The sequence below is a fragment of the Erythrolamprus reginae genome, chromosome 7, assembly GCF_031021105.1.
Source record: "Erythrolamprus reginae isolate rEryReg1 chromosome 7, rEryReg1.hap1, whole genome shotgun sequence".
Taxonomy (NCBI): Eukaryota; Metazoa; Chordata; class Lepidosauria; order Squamata; family Dipsadidae; genus Erythrolamprus; species Erythrolamprus reginae.
This window is the reverse complement of record NC_091956.1, coordinates 79,479,906-79,498,906: the sequence shown is the minus strand read 5'-3', so window position 1 is coordinate 79,498,906 and position 19,001 is coordinate 79,479,906. Positions and strand designations below refer to the sequence as shown.

The 19,001-nt window shown below is 40.0% G+C and overlaps 2 protein-coding genes across 2 annotated transcripts in view; both read left to right on the top strand.

Moving 5' to 3' along the window:
• Positions 1 to 19,001, top strand: part of BANK1 (B cell scaffold protein with ankyrin repeats 1) — a 130,985-nt gene that overhangs the window by 30,255 nt on the left and 81,729 nt on the right. Inside the window, exons 3-5 of the mRNA XM_070757971.1 lie at positions 4,660 to 4,793; positions 5,469 to 5,607; positions 8,751 to 8,893. Coding sequence (XP_070614072.1) covers positions 4,660 to 4,793; positions 5,469 to 5,607; positions 8,751 to 8,893 — 416 coding nt within the window. The remainder of the gene's footprint in view (positions 1 to 4,659; positions 4,794 to 5,468; positions 5,608 to 8,750; positions 8,894 to 19,001) is intronic.
• Positions 4,615 to 19,001, top strand: part of NFKB1 (nuclear factor kappa B subunit 1) — a 291,304-nt gene continuing 276,917 nt past the window's right edge. The window contains exon 1 of the mRNA XM_070757966.1: positions 4,615 to 4,618. The gene's annotated coding sequence lies outside the window, so the exon portion shown is untranslated. The remainder of the gene's footprint in view (positions 4,619 to 19,001) is intronic.

Below are 19,001 nucleotides of genomic sequence, written 5' to 3'. Positions count from 1 at the left end.
CTGTCCTGGGTCCTGTACTCTTTAACATCTTCATCAACAACCTGGACGAGGGAATAAAAGGGGAACTAATAAAATTTGCAGATGACACCAAGCTGGCGGGGGTAGCCAACACCCTTGAGGACAGGCTCAGAGTACAAGAAGACCTAGACAGACTATCACAGTGGGCCCATACCAACAAAATGAGGTTCAACACCGACAAATGCAGAGTCCTCCACCTCGGCAAAAAGAACCCTAGACATACATACAGCCTGGGAGATACCCCACTCAGCAGTAGTGACTGCGAAAGAGATCTTGGAGTCTTGGTGGACAATCAACTAAACATGAGTCAGCAATGTGCAGCAGCAGCCAAAAAAGCCAACTCAATCCTAAGCTGCATCAACAGAGGAATACGCTCCAAGACCAGAGAAGTACTAATACCACTCTACTATGCCCTGGTCAGACCCCACCTGGAGTACTGCATCCAATTCTGGTCACCTCACTACAAAAAAGACATCGAAACTCTGGAGAAGGTGCAAAAAAGAGCAACCAAAATGATTAGGGGACTCGAAACCAAGACTTACGAAGAGAGATTGAGAGAACTGGGCATGGACAGCCTAGAAAAAAGAAGGTCTAGAGGGGACATGATAGCAGTTTACAGATACTTGAGGGGTTGCCACGGTGAGGAGGGGGTCTCTTTATTCCCCAGGGCACCAGAGGGCCGGACGAGGAACAATGGTTGGAAGCTGACCAAGGAGAGATTCAACCTGGAAATAAGGAAGAACTTCCTGACGGTCAGAGCAATCAACCAATGGAACTGCCTGCCAGGGGAGGTGGTGAACTCCCCAACTCTGGACACCTTCAAGAGGAGATTGGACTTCCATTTGGCTGGGGTGCTGTAGGGTTTCCTGCTCAGGCAGGGGGTTGGACTCGATGACCTAACGGTCCCTTTCAACTCTATTAATAAATAAGTTGGAAAATGAAAAACAATCTGATATTGGAACTCTTTGGGGAAATAAAAGAAAAAGACAGATGTGAAAGCAATTGATTTGCTTAGACCTGATGTATGATGAAAAAGACTTAGTGATGGCATACTAATTATGCTGATAGGAATTTATGAGCCTGTTTATGGTAAAATAATGTGTGGATTATCTGATAGAATTTTATTACCTTATAGTGCTATATAAGTATGGGGAGGCCAAAATTATATTAACTTAACTACCATTTTTGTTAATTTATTAGAAACATAGAAGTCTGACGGCAGAAAAAGACCTTATACTATTTTCTGTATTTTATCTTAGGATGGATATATGTTTATCCCAGGCATGTTTAAATTCAGTTACTGTGGATTTACCAACCACGTCTGCTGGAAGTTTGTTCCAAGGATCTACTACTCTTTCAGTGAAATAACATTTTCTCATGTTGCTTTTGATCTTTCCCCCAACTAACTTCAGATTGTGTCCCCTTGTTCTTGTGTTCACTCTCCTATTAAAAACACTTCCCCCCTGAACCTTATTTAACCCTTTAATATATTTAAATGTTTCGATCATATCCCCTGTTTTCCTTCTGTCCTCCAGACTATACAGATTGAGTTCATTAAGTCTTTCCTGATACGTTTTATGCTTAAGACCTTCCACCATTCTTGTAGCCCGTCTTTGGACCCGTTCAATTTTGTCAATATCTTTTTGTAGGTGAGGTCTCCAGAACTGAACTTTCCAAATGTGGTCTCACCAGCATTCTATATAGCGGGATCCTAATCTCCCTCTTCCTGCTTGTTATACCTCTAGCTATGCAGCCAAGCATCCTACTTGCTTTCCCTACCGCCTGACTGCACTGTTCACCCATTTTGAGACTGTCAGAAATCACTACCCCTATTGTTTTGTTTTAAACTATATTTTTGGCCCAAAGTACAATCTTTGCTTGAAAATGCAACAACTTGAATCTAAAACTGATTCAGCTATGGAGGAATTTAGACATGTTGAATTTATCATCCGATATAGTTTTTTATTTGAACATTTCTTCATAATGCTCTGGCTAAATGATCCATTTGATTCCAAGCCTGACAGCTGGAACAAAAACGTGGAGAGTTTTGTAGAAAAAAGGTTTTAATAGCTCTGGAAAGCCATTAGAGATATAGCTGGTAAACTCAGAAGTAACTTCTGAGTTCACTATTGTGCAAAAGGAGATCTTGAAATTAAACTCATTGTTGTTTAATCATAATAGGTTGTAACTCAACTACCACCTGATCTGAATTTCAAATGATGCATTTAGATTGCAAGTTCCCTCTTTTTTGGTTGGCACCTAAATCCAATTAGACATTTTTAATGAGGACATAAACACCTCATGATTTTGCAATCTCTTAGGATTTTACCTCTTTTATTTTGGTGCTTGCACAGCAGAGATTGGTTTCAGCAGGTTCTGACTGTTGTGGTTAGCTCTGGCCCAGCTCCTGCCCCAAGGAATGTGCAGGTGGATGTGGGGGAGACATCCACATGCTGCAGGCCTGTTTTGCTCCTGATGGAATCTGCCGATGAAGCCTCCTCTGACCAAGGAAGCGTGAGTGACAGGGAAGAGGGGAGTTTGGCAGACAGCCCAGGAGGAGATCAATCATCTGTATCATCCTTGGATTCTGAACAAGAATTAATGACACATCCATGCATGCGTAGAGTGATGCATAGGAGACAACAACTGAAGGATTATTGCAAGAGAAAATGAGGCCACCTGTGGTTGGGTGGGGCTCCAGTATTTAGGGCTGCTGCTATAAATAGCAATGTGTGGGTTTGGCCATTGTGAAAGAGTATCTGATCGCAGTTCTTCAGGAATCGTGTGTTGCTGTTTTCTGGACTTTATTTGTTGATTTTTCATGCCTTTGAAACCAAAGCAGAGCAAAGTGTGTGTGTGTGTGTGTCTCACTTCATTGGAAGAAGAAGGGGTGTGAAGTTTCTTCACAGCTGCTAGCTAAGTACTAATGACTGCTTAAGGGAAATTGTGCAGACTATCTGGTTGTTTTGGGAAAAGTGCTCTTTGCAATACAAAAAGAGTGCTTAGTTTACTTTGAATTTTGGGATAAAGAACATTGTTTTGAATTTTCAAAAGTGTGTGTGTCTCCAATTTGTACCCTTGAATTTTCGGGAGGCTCCTACCAGACAGCCTGGCAGAACATTGACCAGTTCTGGAGAACCAGTAGTGGAAATTTGGAATAGTTCGGAGAACCAGTAAATACCACTTTTGACTGACCCCAATCCATCTATTCTCTGCCTCCTGAATCCCACCTGATTAGGAGAAAATGGAGATTTTTGTAATAACGTTCCCCTGGAGTGAGGAAGGAATGGTGATTTTGCAGTATCGTCCTCCTGTCACACCAAGCCACACCCAACAAGCCACGCCATGCCCACTGAATGAGCAGTGACATTTTTTGAATCCCACCACTGCTTCATAGGGAATACCCACAAAGGTCAACCAAAAAAGAGGCAGTTATGACAAATGTCTAATTATAAATCAAAGACAAAGTATAGTACATTAATACAAATATTACTGCTCAAAGACCACCTGTTTGTTTGTTTGTTTGTTTGTTTGTTTGTTTGTTTGTGTGTTTATATGCCGCTCATTCCAAAATGGACTCAGAGCGGCTAACAAGTGACATAAATACAACAATAGTAAAATACATCAAACTATACAATAAAATCAACAATATAATAGAATAGTAATATCAACCCCCTCCCACATACCTACACTACAGTCAATCGAATTCCAGGCCTGCTGGAAAAGCCAGGTCTTAATGGCTTTCCAGAAGACTGGTAGGGAGGAGAATCTCTGGGGGCAGTTGATTTCATAGGATCGGAGTCGCCACAGAGAAGTCTCTTCCTCGAGGTCCCTCCAGGTGTTGGACATACTCCTGATCAGTTGGAGGATGATGAAGAAATTGAGGACTCTGATACAGATAGTGTTTATGAATTAGTGGGGGCCCCGGGGTTACAGGTAGTAGAACAGGTGGGAGGCCAGCCACAGGATGGGGCTATGAGTCCAGGATCTAGTGAGGAAGAATCAGACGTTCGCTGGGTAGATCCTAAATTCAGAACTGCCCAAAAACGTAGAGAACAGGTGTCTGGAAGAAGATATTAAGGAGAGGAATGGGCTAAATACTGTAGTGATTTATTTGGCATGTCAGGGGCCAGTGGGGAAGAAGGGTGGAGTTTCAACGTTGCAGAGAGAAATATGGAAGTTTTCCATGCCGCTTCCAAGTAAGCAAAAGTATTCTGTGTTGATTAACAGACAGTTCTGCTGTTTTGGAATCATGCTGTTAGGAAATAAATCCTGTTAAGTGGAGAAGGTTAGAAGGAATGCGAAGAATGCAATTAAGGAAGATAACGGGCCAAGAGATAGGTGCCAGTATGAAATGTGTTTGAATCCGGACGAGAAGAGAATAAAACGGAGTTTCTTTGTTTATGAAATAATGCATTTAATAAGAGTTATTTGTAATTGCTGAAGTTCTACCAGAAACCAGAACACCAAGTAATTGGCGGATGGGACCTAGAGAAGGCCGACTCTGTGGGCCCTTACTGGCCGCAATGAAGTATGAGGTCAGAGTCAATTTCACAACTGAGGAATGTTTCAGCTGGTGGGAGATGGCTTTGGCGATCATTAACCGAAATCCTCTGTGACTTAAAATAATATCTTTGACAGGTGCACATGATCCCTTGTCTTTGGACCTAGAAAGAAGCTTGAGGCTAAATGATGGAAATGTGGAAATTGAGGAGGTGACGGAAACAGTGGAAAGGCCAGAGGTGTTAGTGTTGCCAAAAAGGATACCATGCGAGGTAAGCTCCGTTGAATAAAACACAAATGCATTCTTTTTTATTCCATTTGAAAGAAAAGTGCACAAAAATAAATAAACCTCCCCAAAATTTTGCTCGGGGAGGGCTTAGACTTTGGCTTAGTAGAAGGGAGCAAGAGTGACTTTTTAAAACTGAATCTCTGATAAACAGCCACGGCAATGAGTTTGTTTTTAAATGTTTTGAGAATAACAGAATTGAAAGGGACATTAGAGGTCTTCTTATCCAATTCCTGCTTGGCCAGGAAACCCTGTACCAGTGATGGCAAATAGTGTTGGGCGAACCGAACCTGCAAAGTTCAGGCTCGTACCAAACTTTGCGAAGTTCGGTATACCGAACCCGAACTTTTCCAAAAGTTCAGCAAAAGTTTGGTTTGGGTTTGGCGTTCGGGAGAATGCCAAGAAGCGCCTCCGCCCGGCTGTCACCTTCCGAAACAGCCAGGGAGCTGTCGGCTGTTCGGGAGGCGCAAACGGATGTGGGGAATCCCAATAGGGGATTCCAGGGGCGAAGCTTTGATGTCACGGAGCCGTCCTTCCTGGCCAGCCGACAGAGGTTCTTCTGCTAAGGTTTAAAAAACATGCTTGAAAATATCTAATTCACATGCTATAGATTCAATTGATTGACCCAAAGGAATAATTGGACACAACTCATACTTTACAGTGCCCTGGGGAGATGTTCGTTATTTTAAGAGAAGATGTTCCTGGAGATTCTGTCATCATTGAATTTATAACGGAAAATGAATGGATCAGGATTGAACCAGAGTTTTGGAATCAGAAAGTCAGGTTCATCAAAGCTCTAGGTAAGAATTGGTACTAGTTCAGGCAAAATAAAAATATTAAATACAGTGGTAACTCTACCTAAGAACGCCTTTATTTAAGAACTTTTCTAGATAAGAACCGGGTATTCAAGATTTTTTTGCCTCTTCTTAAGAACCATTTTCTACTTAACAACACGTGCCCGAGAAATAGGTTCGTTTTACCATCAGTGGTGGACTTGTTACAAAACTAGGTCATATTGGAATATAATAGAAAAGTGGATAAAGGAAATTACATTACAAGACATAACAAAAACACCTGAATTGTTTTTATTAGGTATAACAAATCAAAAATATAAAAAGGATATTTTTTTCTTAATTATTCACATTCTGACAGCAGCTAGAATTGTGTTCGCACAAAATTGGAAAGGTGAAGATATCCCCAAGGAAGATGATGTAATAAGAAAAATTATGGAATGTGTCGAGATGGACATGATGACAAGGCGGTTAAACAATCATGAAGAATCAGATTTTTATGATATATGGAACAAATTGTATACATGGTTAAATAAAAGGGAAAAAATAAGATTTAAATGATTTGGAATTATATTGAAGTATTAGAATTAGTCATATCCTATCATTTTTATGGGTGTAAAGTATATAAAAACAAAAATTCTTCTTTTCATTTTATATCAATTTTAAATGTTATCAATGAATTTTCTTTTTTCTGTATTAGATAGACTTCAAAAATAAGTGGGGTAATGGCAACCCCAAATATACGTTAAATGTATGTATGTCATGTTTGTCTTTTTATGAAAAATTTATTAAAGTTTAATAATAATTTTAAAAAAGAACACGTGCCCGGTAAAATTTCCCAGGAAATTTGAGAGCGGCACGAAGGCCCAGCCAGTTTCCTGCCATTCCCCCTTTAATCCTGGCCATCTCGGGCTTTTCTGGGCTGCCAGAGGAGCCTTTTGGTGGCGCTTAAGAAGACTTTGGCAGTCCAGAGCGAACAAAGCATTTTCCTTTCTCTGGGTGCTTGGAAAGGGAATAAACCTCTGCCAGCAACCAGAGAAAAGAAACTCTCCCTTCGCTCTGGGCAGCGATTGTCCTCCTCCTCTTCTTCCTCCCCCTCCTCCTCCCACCCAAATTCCGAGCTTTTATTTCTTTCCTAATGGGTTTGCACACATGATTTCCTTTTACATTGATTCCTATGGGAAAAATTGCTTTTACTTACAAACTTTTCTACTTAAGAACCTGGCCACGGAACGAATTCAGTTCTTAAGTAGAGGTGCCACTGTATAACATAATGGAATGTTACACAGTATTTTCTGTTTTAATTCAATACTATTTTTATGTATGAGCTTTGACTTATCAAATTCTACTTTATTATATCAGAGACATAAAGTTTTTGACATCAAAAACTGGAGTCATATGGTTGTTTATCCATGATAAGGTGGCAGTTGACAGTCCTTAAAATGTCATTCATTAGTCATAGTTTGCTAGACTTAATCAGTTCCCGCTGCACATATTATTTAGAGCAACACAGCATAAATCTGTAGCACATATTATTATCACCGCATGACGTTTATGAAGTTATTGTCTTGTTTCATGCGGGGCGTTTGTCAAATTCTTTTGTCATTTATTTGTACTTGGCCACAGTATTTGGCCACATTTTGAAGTTTTATAAGGTGTCTCAGACTTCTGCTTCTTCTTTTTGGTCATGACATTAAGTAATATTTAGTAAATCAGTGGTTTCAGCTTAGCCGCCCCGAGTCTACGGAGAGGGGCAGCATACAAATCTAATAGATAGATAGATAGATAGATAGATAGATAGATAGATAGATAGATAGATAGATAGATAGATAGATAGATAGATAGATAGATTAGGTAGATAGATAGAGAGAGAGAGAGAGAGAGAGAGATTAGGTAGATAGGTAGATAGATAGATAGATAGATAGATAGATAGATAGATAGATAGATAGATAGATAGATAGATAGATAGATAGATAGGATAGGATAGGATAGGATAGGATAGGATAGGATAGGATAGGATAGGATAGGATAGGATAGGATAGGATAGGATAGGATAGATAGATAGATAGTTGAACAAAGGGTTTTGCCAAATGTAGTTTGTGGCTCTTGTATGTCTCTCTGACCATTGCTAAAAAATTGACATTGCATCTTTATTATGAGATGGGAAATATTTGAAAAATAACCCCTAACATGTGCATGTTATAATTTTTTTAAAATATCTTTTCTCCAAATCTAAAATTGTCTGCATGGTGTATATATCCATAGCCCTTTTGCAGCACTCAAAAAATGCTAGGTGTGATCCCATAGGAATCGATGTAAAAGCATGGGGCTACCTTTGAAGAGTGTTCGGAAACTTCAGATCGTGCAGAATGCAGCTGCGAGAGCAATCATGGGCTTCCCTAGGTATGCCCATATAACACCAACACTCTGCAATGTGCATTGGTTGCCGATCAGTTTCCGGTCACAATTCAAAGTGTTGGTTATGACCTATAAAGCCCTTCATGGCACCGGACCAGAATATCTCTGGGACCGCCTTCTGCCGCACGAATCCCAGCGACCAGTTAGGTCCCACAGAGTTGGCCTTCTCCGGGTCCCGTCAACTAAACAATGTCGTTTATCGTTTCAATTTGGTATTATGATTCATGTCGATGTTTACTGGTTTTACACGTTGTTTTAGTTGGACATTTTTCTTGATGTATAATTTTTAAGTAATTTCTTTTTTTTTAACCAATGGTACCATTTGTCCCATGCTTTGTAGAAATCTGTCTCATCCTTGTTTTGCAGTTCCATTGTTAGCTTGGACGTTTCTGCACATTCCATTATTTTAATCAAAAGAGATAAAACGGTATGCTGTATATTTTAAAGATGTCTTTGTTTTCCTTTGTTCTACAGCCTCCAAATATATTTTAATCTACCGTCTTGCTCCAGTGCTGCTGATGCTTGTCTTCCATTGCTCACTGCTTTTATTTTTTATTTTCTTCACATATTTGGCTCCCATGTGAATCGTTGACTTCTCAATCTGGAATACATAACACCGAAGCATTTTGAATGTGAATCAGTGTGGAAAGGTTTTGGCAATAATTCTGTGGGTTGCTTTTTTATTCCCCTTCTGGTTTTTTTCACTGAGCTTTTAAAATGTTCTGTTTTATAAGATTTTCCTGCTGGCTTTGTAAATGTAAATATCTACTGTGGAGGAGACATTAAAGCTACAGTGCAGATTGAATACTATTCAACAGTAGAAGAGCTTGAACGGATGCTTCAGAAAGTGGCTGATCCTATTGCCTTTGCATGTCAGGTAAGCTGTTCTCTACATTAAACCATTAATAAAAAAAGTTATTATTATTATTATTATTATTATTATTTTATTATTATTTATGGGATTTGTATGCCGCCCCTCTCCGCAGACTCGGGGCGGCTAACAACAATGATAAAAAACAACATGTAACAATCCAATTTAATAAAACAACTAAAAACCCTTATTATAAAAACCAAACATACACACAAACATACCATGCATAACTTGTAATGGCCTAAGGGAAGGAATATCCTAACTCCCCCATGCCTGGCGACAAAGGTGGGTCTTGAGTAATTTGCGAAAGACAAGGAGGGTGGGGGCCGTTCTAATCTCTGGGGGGGAGTTGATTCCAGAGGGCCGGGGCTGCTACAGAGAAGGCTCTTCCCCTGGGGCCCGCCACACGACATTGTTTGGTCGACAGGACCTGGAGAAGGCCAACTCTGTGGGACCTTATCGGCCGCTGGGATTCGTGCGGTAAAAGGCGTTTCCGGATGTATTCTGGCCCAATGCCATGTAGGGCTTTAATAAACTAGTATCTAACTTAAAAGGTAAAGGTTTCCCTCACACATATTTGCTAGGTATTCCCAACTCTAGAGGGACAGTGCTCACCTCTGTTTCAAAGTCAAAGTGCTATCTGAAGATCCTTCTGTGGTGATACTCAACATTTGTAGGCCTTCTCTGTGGTGGCACCAGCTCTCTGTAACCAACTATAAAGCCCTACATGGCATTGGGACAGAATACCTACAGGACCGCCTTCTGCCGCACAAATCTACTGTAATGCTCTCTACATGGGGCTACCTTTGAAAAGTGTTTGGAAACTTCAGATCATGCAGAATGCAGCTGCGACACCAACACTTCACAGTCTGCATTGGTTGCCGATCAGTTTCCGGTCACAATTCAAAGTGTTGGTTATGACCTATAAAGCCCTTCATGGCACCGGACCAGATTATCTCTGGGCCCGCCTTCTGCCGCACATGTCCCAGCGACCAGTTAGGTCCCACAGAGTGGGCCTTCTTCAGGTCCCGTCAACTAAACAATGTCATTTGGCGGGACCCAAGGGAAGAGCCTTCTCTGTGGCAGCCCCAGCCCTCTGGAACCAACTCCCCCCAGAGATTAGAATAGCCCCCACCCTCCTTGCCTTTTGTACGCTCCTTAAAACCCACCTCTGCCGTCAGGCATGGGGGAACTGAGATATTCTTTCCCCCTAGGCCTCTACAATTTATGCATGGTATGTGTGTATGTATGTTTGGTTTTATAATAAGGGTTTTTTAGTTGTTTTAGTCTTGGATTGTTGCATGCTGTTTTTATAACTGTTGTTAGCCACCCCGAGTCTAAGGAGAGGGGCGGCATACAAATCCAATAAATAAATAAAATAAATAAATAAATCCCAGCGATCGTTCAGGTCCCACAGAATTGCCCTTCTCCAGGTTCCATCAACTACTAGACAATGTAGGTTGGCATGGCCTAGGGAAGAGTCTTCTCTGTGGCAGCCCCGGCCCTTTGGAATCAGTTCCCTCCAGAGATTTGAACTGCCCCCACTCTCCTCACCTTTCGCAAGAGCCTTAAGACCCATCTATGTCGCCAGGCATGGGGCAACTAGTACACGCCCCCCCCCCTTTCTGACCATTAAAAGTTATGTGTTATTGTGATATATTGATTGTTTTTTAAGATGATGGGTTTTTAGTCATAGTTTTAATTATTAGATTTGTACTTATATTGCTATATTGTTGTTGTGGACCCCACCCCCTGTGTCTCCAGAGAGGGTCAGCATACAAGTATCATAAATAATAATAATAATAATTTAATTTAATTAATTTGACTTCTATGCCGCCCAATCTCAATGGGACTTAGGGTGTTTTACAGCAGCAAATAATACATACGATATAACAAAAGTCAAATATTAAGTTAATAAAGAACAGTAAAACCATAATAAACCCAATGAACTATCCAATCAAACACACATGCATACAGAATCAGTTGCAATTTGGCTGTGATAAGAAGTTATGTTCATGGACCCCATGGCCTGACAGCAAATGCAGGTCTTCTCATTTATTTTTTTATCTATCTATCTATCTATCTATCTATCTATCTATCTATCTATCTATCTATCTACCTATCTATCTATCCACCTATTTATTTATTTATTTATTGTTAGAGTTGAAAGGGACCATGAAAGCCATCGAGTTCAACCCCCTGCCCAAGCAGGAACACTATAGTACACCAGTCAAGTGGCATTTCAATCTTCTCTTTAAAATGTCCAGAGTGTTGGAGTTCACAACGTCCGCTGGTAGGTTGTTCCATTGGTTGATCGCACTGACCGTCAGGGAGTTCCTCCTTATCTCCATGTTGAATCTCTCTTTGGTCAGCTTCCAGCCGTTGTTTCTCATCCGGCCCTCTGGTGCCCTGAAGAATAAAGTGATCCCCTCCTCTCTGTGACATCCCCTCGTATACTTGTAGACTGCTATCATGTCCGCTCTGGCCCTCCTTTTCTCTAGGCTATCCATGCCCAGTTCCCTCAGTCTCTCTAAGTCTTGGTTTCCAATCCCTTAATCATCTTGGTTGCTCTTTTTTGCACCTTCTCCAGAGTTTCAATGTCTCTTTTGAAGTGGGGTGACCAGAACTGAATACACTACTCCAGGTGTGGTCTTCACGGCCTTTCGGAAAGACAGAACAAGGACAGTTGTAAAAGGGAGGGAAATTTGGTCAAGGAAGAAAGTGTGTGTGTCCTTTATACATGTGCTATCATGTGATATAGAAACATAGAAGTCTGACGGCAGAAAAAGATCGCATGGTCCATCTAGTCTGCCCTTATACTATTTTCTGTATTTTATCTTAGAATGGATATATGTTTATCCCAGGCATGTTTAAATTCAGTTACTGTGGATTTATCTACCACGTCTGCTGGAAGTTTGTTCCAAGGATCTACTACTCTTTCAGTAAAATAATATTTTCTCACGTTGCTTTTGATCTTTCCCCCAACTAACTTCAGATTGTGTCCCCTTGTTCTTGTGTTCACTTTCCTATTAAAAACACTTCCCTCCTGAAACTTATTTAACCCTTTGACATATTTAAATGTTTCAATCCTGTCCCCCCCTTTCCCTTCTGTCCTCCAGACTATACAGATTGAGTTCATGAAGTCTTTCCTGATACGTTTTATGCTTAGGACCTTCCACCATTCTTGTAGCCCGTCTTTGGACCCGTTCAATTTTGTCAATATCTCTTTGTAAGTGAGGTCTCCAGAACTGAACACAGTATTCCAAATGTGGTCTCACCAGCACTCTATATAGCGGGATCATAATCTCCCTCTTCCTGCTTGTTATACCTCTAGCTATGCAGCCAAGCATCCTACTTGCTTTCCCTACCTCCTGACTGCAGTTTTCACCCATTTTGAGATATGGCAATTGCCACTGATTTACTTGTTTGGAAGGAAAATTAGACACATTCGTGAAGGATGCATTTGTTTTCAAAACAGAAACAAGACTATTGATCTCATGTCTGTGAGCTTTCTGTTAGAGTTGGAATGTTGGCTAGACAAGTCTTTGTTTAATTCAGTAGGTCTCTTGTTTATATTATTCAGTCTTAAAATTATAGTTTCTTTATAGGATTCCTTTTTATGACCGTCCACTTTGATCTTCTTAGTCCTTTGCCCTAAGAGTTTTGCTATATGATTTACAAAGGCTCGGTATTGTCATCGCTTGGTGCCCATAGGATTTATGGATGTCAGAGATGCTTCATTTGTTTTGCCTTGTGTCATAATGCTCAAATGATATCATTCCATTCCATTATATCACTCTTGGCCTGACCAGTTGGAAACATGTTTGATCAGATATATTCGGCATATCGTGATGTTCCTAATTTTGCTTATTTACTGGATAAGTAACCCATCATCTACTTATTAAAATAAATGCTTCAGAATGGAATAGAATTCTTTATTGGCCAAGTGTGATTGGACACACAAGGAATTTGTCTTTGGTGCAGATGCTCTCAGTGTACATAAAAGAAAAAGATACATTTGTCAAGAATCATGAGATACAACATTTAATGACTGTCATAGGGTTCCAATAAGCAATTGGGAAACAACATTAATATAAATTGTAAGGATACAAGCGACAAGTTACAATCCTACAGTCATAAGTAGGAAGAGATGGATGATAGGAATGATGAGAAAAACTAGTAGTATAGTAATACAGTGATACCTCGTCATACGAACTTTTCAAGATACAAACCCGGGGTTTAAGATTTTTTTGCCTCTTCTTCCGAACTATTTTCAACTTGGAGGGTGGGGGCAATTCTAATCTCTGGGGGGGAGTTGGTTCCAAAGGGCCGGGGCCGCCACAGAGAAGGCTCTTCCCCTGGGTCCCACCAAACGACATTGTTTAGTCGACGGGACCCGGAGAAGGCCAACTCTGTGGGACCTAACCGGCTGCTGTGGTTATAACATGTGCTATAGGTTCACCATCACAGTCTTATTCTATATTTTAGAAATCCAACAGAAGAGAACAAAATCTATAGTAAAAAAAATGCTTCTTCTTTCCCCCCATATAACGAGGAAAGAAAGTTTGTTTCAGAAAAGTAAAGAAATTGAAGTACCATGTGTACAATGGGCAGTCGGAGGGCACTTGACATGTCTATATTGTAATTGCAATGCAAGAAGAAAAATAATAGCTGTGTTTATAATTCAGACAGCTTCATTTTCATGTGACAAATCTACCATGTCTGTAGCCTAAGGCGTTCTGCTCATAACAAAGGATTAATAAAAAAAAATGATGCATTACATTATTAGCACTTGTTTAAAAACAGAAGTAAATTCCTTCCAAATAATTTCTTAAGAGTACAAAGAGTTCAATGGCACACAGTTATAAAGCAGAAGCAAGATGGAACTTTCACACTTTGCTCATCGCAACTAATTATTCTCTTAATAATATGAAATCCAAATTGAGGACATTACAATTTTCACCATCATCACAGTTGTATTTTTTGTACATTTGAGGAAAACTTTGAGGTTAAAAGTCTACTAATTAACGAGGTTGGTAAATTATGACTTGAAGCAGAGTATCTACAGGAAAGATTGTTACACAGTTTTCATGCAGAAAATCTTAAATTAAACTATAAATTTCCAGTTAACAGACATGGGCATCTCCTATGTGTTCTGTCGGGCTCTCTGGTAGACTCCTCTCAATAATTCACAGGTACAAATTTCAGACACACACACGTTTGAAAATTCAAAACAATGTTCTTTATAATGAAAATTCACTTAAACCAAGCCCTCTTTTGGTATAGCAAAGAGCACTCGTCTCCAAACAAACTGGTAATTTGTACAATTCCCTTATCAGTTCTGTGATACTTAGCTTGCAGCTGTGAGGCAATTCACAGTCCTTCTTCTTTCACAAAGTGAAACACACTTTGCTCTGGTTTAGTTTCAAAGTGGGGAAAAATCAGCACACAAAAGGTCAAAGTCAGTAAAGCAGTCACGAAACACAACGATCAGATAATCCTCCACAATGGCGAAATCCACAGGCTACTATTTATAGCAGCCTCACTAATGACCACAGCCCCACCCAACCACAGGTGGCCTCATTTTCTTTGATAATAATATCTCAGTTGTTGCTGCCTATGCATCGCTCTCCGCATGTGTGGCTGTATCATTAACTCTTGTTCTGAATGCAAGGAGGAGCTAGATAATTGATCTCCTTCTGAGCTGTCTGCCACACTCTCCTCCTCCCTGTCACTCCTGTCTTCTTGGTCAGAGGAGCCTTCATCAGCAGATTCCACCGGGCGCAAAACAGGCCTGCAGCATGTGGATGTCTCCCCCACATCCACAGTCCTTGGGGCAGGAGCTGGGCCAAGCTAACCACAACACTATGTGACTCTGGATATACCTGTCAATTATTGCAGACTAGAAAATACATCTGACCTGACATCTTCTAGATAGCTACCTAGCTAGCCCATAATTCTTAGAATGCATATCAAATTTCCCACAAATATTTTCTTACATTCAAATCATAGCCCATGATTTAGACACATTGTGAAGTTTAGCATGGTCAAGTGTAACCCACCTACATTTCTTTTTCTGGGTTGTTCCACCTTGGTACAACTTGGTTTATACCACAGGGTTTAAATGAGGTACATATGGTGTACCTCATTAGTCAAAGGATTCATCAAATAGCAATCTGGAATTCTTTTTAAAAAATTAAAAATATATTCAGATAACAGATTAACAGAGTTTTGAAGGTCATCTAGTCCAATGTTTTGTAGGTCCTCTAGTCCAGTGTTTCCCAACCTTGGCAACTTGAAGATATTTAGGTAGGTCATCTAGTCCAGTAGGTCTTCATAGGTCATCTAGTCCAGTGTTTCCCAACCTTGGCAACTTGAAGATATTTAAGTAGGTCATCTAGTCCAGTGTTTCGTAGGTCATCTAGTCCAGTGTTTCCCAACCTTGGCAACTTGAATATATTTGGACTTCAACTCCCAGAATTCCCCAGCCAGCATTCGCTGGCTGGGGACTTCTGGGAGTTGAAGTCCAAATATCTTCAAATTGCCAAGGTTGGGAAACCCTGATTTAGTCCATCCATCTGCCAAAGCAGGGACCCTACACCATTTCTGACAAATGACAGTCCAGTCTCTTCTTGAAAGAGACTTCTTGAAGCTCCAACAACATCTGAAAACAAACTTGGTTGATTGTTCTCACTACAGAAAATTTCTCCTTATTTCCAGGTCGAATCTCTCCATGATTAGTTTCCATCCATTGGTCCTTATCTGGCTTTCAGGTGTTTCGGAAAATTGATTGACCCCCTCTTCCCTGTGGCAGCCCCTCAAATACTTGAACACTGCAATCATGTCTCCCCTGGTCCTTCTCTTCACTAAACTAGCCATGCCCAGTTCCCACAACCATTCATCATATGTTTTAACCTCTACCTGCATGCTTGCTCAGAGTTTTAGATTCCCACTTTATTATTTTCCTTCGGAGTATTTTTTTTTAAAGCATACAAATGGTTCACCTTCCATAAAATGAAAGACAAATTCCAAAATTTATTTATTTATTTTATTTATTCATTTGTCCAATACACAAATACATAGGAAGAAAAATAGACATGTAGGGGTAAAGTGAACTTAGAGGAGAGGATATATGAAAGAAAGAAAATATATATGATAAGTGAGAGAAAGGAAAGACAATTGGACAGGGGACGAAAGGCACACCAGTGCACTTATGTACGCCCCTTACTGGCCTCTTAGGAACCTGGAGAGGTCAATCATGGAGAGTCTAAGGGAGAAATGTTGGGGGTTAGGGGTTGACACAATTGAGTCCGGCAATGAGTTCCACGCTTCGATAACTTGATTGTTGAAATCATATTTTTTACAGTCAAGTTTGGAGCGGTTCGTATTAAGTTTGAATCTGTTGCGTGCTCTTGTGTTGTTGCGGTTGAAGCTGAAGTAGTCATTGACCGGTAGGACGTTGCAGCATATGATCTTGTGGGCAATACTCAAATCGTGTTTTAGGCGCCATAGTTCTAGGCTTCCTAGGCCCAGGATTGTTAGTCTATTTTCGTAGGGTATTCTGTTTCGAGTGGAGGAGTGAAGGGCTCTTCTGGTGAAATATCTTTGGACGTTTTCAAGGGTGTTGATGTCTGAGATGTGGTATGGTCTAATGATCCAATTTACCACAATTAATTCTACATAATAAGGCCAAACCTAGTTATTCTGGAAAAAATATATTACTGAGGTTCCTTGGCATATGGAATGCCATCATCTGAGCTCAGTCAAGGAACAATTACTGGTGTTTGTTCAGGGTATAAAGTAATGTTCAAAATATGATTGACTATGATTGACTATCAGATGACCCTAAAGGATTTCACTGCCCACAGACATGAGGACAGATTATAAGATATCAAAATGAAAAAATGTTACTTTTCTTTTTGTGCTAAATGTAAGATTTTATATTATATTCTTTTTCATGTTCTTGTAGACCTCTCTGGTGTAAAGTCAAAAGTAGGTTATAATTTTCTGAATAAATTCAAAAGTAACGGCAAGCTCTCTAAAAGAAATTTCCAGTGAGACCAATTAGCTAATTAGTATTATTTATTTATCATAACATTACTGGCCTGTTCTTTATGTCAGAATGATGACATGTAAGTGATATAAAAAAGAAAAGGGCAGCAAATAACAATAAAATCGCACAGGAACCATTAAACTGTTAACATTCTAAAAGCCAAAATAAAACCGTTTTTACCCAGCACTAAATAAATGTGTACAGTGAAAACAGAAAGGTTGTGTGATCTGATAATGGAATAATCCTGGTGGTTTGAGGAAGATGGACATCTTTTTCATCAGACCAATAGTAATTGGTTGATTGATTATCTGCTATCAATCTTGGAGTCTTAGTGGACAACAAACTAAACATGAGCCAACAATGTGCAGCTGTGGCATAAAAAGCCAACACAATATTAAGATGCATAAACAGAGGAATGCACTCCAAGACAATGGAGGTGCTAATGCCACGCTATAATGCCCTAGGTAGACCACACGTAGAATTCTGCATTCAGTTTGGGTCACCACACTACAAAAGCGACATTGACACTCTAGAAAAAGTGCAGAAGAGGATGTGCCCCAAATTACAATGGATATGGAAAACGACACAGTTTTTGTGCAGAATGCAGCTGCGAGAGCAATCATGGGCTTCCCCAAATATGCCCATGTTACACCAACACTCCGCAGTCTGCATTGGTTGCCGATCAGTTTCCGGTCACAATTCAAAGTGTTGGTTATGACCTATAAAGCCCTTCATGGCACCGGACCAGAATATCTCCGGGGCCGCCTTCTGCCGCACAAATCCCAGTGACCAGAGTTGGCCTTCTCCGGGTCCTGTCGACTAAACAATGTCGTTTGGTGCGACCCAGGGGAAGAACCTCCTCTGTGGTGGCCCCGACTCTCTAGAACCAGCTCTCTCCAGAGATCAGAATTGCCCTCACCCTCCTCGCCTTTCGTAAGCTCCTTAAAACCCACCTCTGTTGTCAGGCATGGGGGAACTGAGATAACTTCCCCAGGCCTATATTGTTTATGTATGGTATGTTGTGTGCATGTTTTTTAAATTATGGGTTTTTAGTTTTAATTATTAGATTTGTATTGTATATTGTTTTTCTATTACTGCTGTGAGCCGCCCCGAGTCTACGGAGAGGGGCGGCATACAAATTTGATAAATAAATAAAATAAATAAATAAAATACATAAATGGCTAATTGAAATAACTGAAAAAGAGGGATTCTTACTTGGCATCGGGGGGGGGGGGATATCCTAGACATGTACTATATCTAATTACGCACATCATTACTGCCACCAGAATAGCTTATGCCCAGATTTGGAAAAGTAAAAATATACCCTCAGAGGCCCAAATCATAGAAAAAAATATACAGATGTGCGGAACTGTATGAGATGACTAGAGATATTAAGGGAATAAAAGAAATGGAATCATCTAAAATATGGGAGAATTGGTATAAATGGATTCAAAAAAGATATAAGACAGAAGAACTGTAAGCCTTAGATCACACTTGTACCCCTACGAAGAGGGGTGGCATACAAATCCAATAAATAATAATAATAATAATAATAATAATAATAATAATAATAATAATCTCACCATATGGTTAATTATGTAAGACGGCTACATGTTAAAAATCTCTTTTCTTTTCTCTTCATTCATTCTTTTTAATTATTAACACATAATAACTGAGATTGATAAATTCAGTAACTGAATTTAAACATGCTTGGGATAAACATACTATCCATCCTAAGATAAAACACAGACAATAGTATAAGGGCAGACTAGATGGACCATGAGGTCTTTTTCTGCTGTCAGTCTTCTATGTTTCTATGTTTGATGTAAGATCCATCCTTTTCCATTGCGTGTTTCTACCTATGTGCTATATAATTGGGGAAAAGGAATCCTCAATCTGAGTATTGTATTGGCAGTTCAGTGTTGGCAAATACTTCAAAAGAAAAGGATTTAGGGGTAGTGATTTCTGACAGTCTCAAAATGGGTGAACAGTGCAGTCAGGCAGTAGGGAAAGCAAGTAGGATGCTTGGCTGCATAGCTAGAGGTATAACAAGCAGGAAGA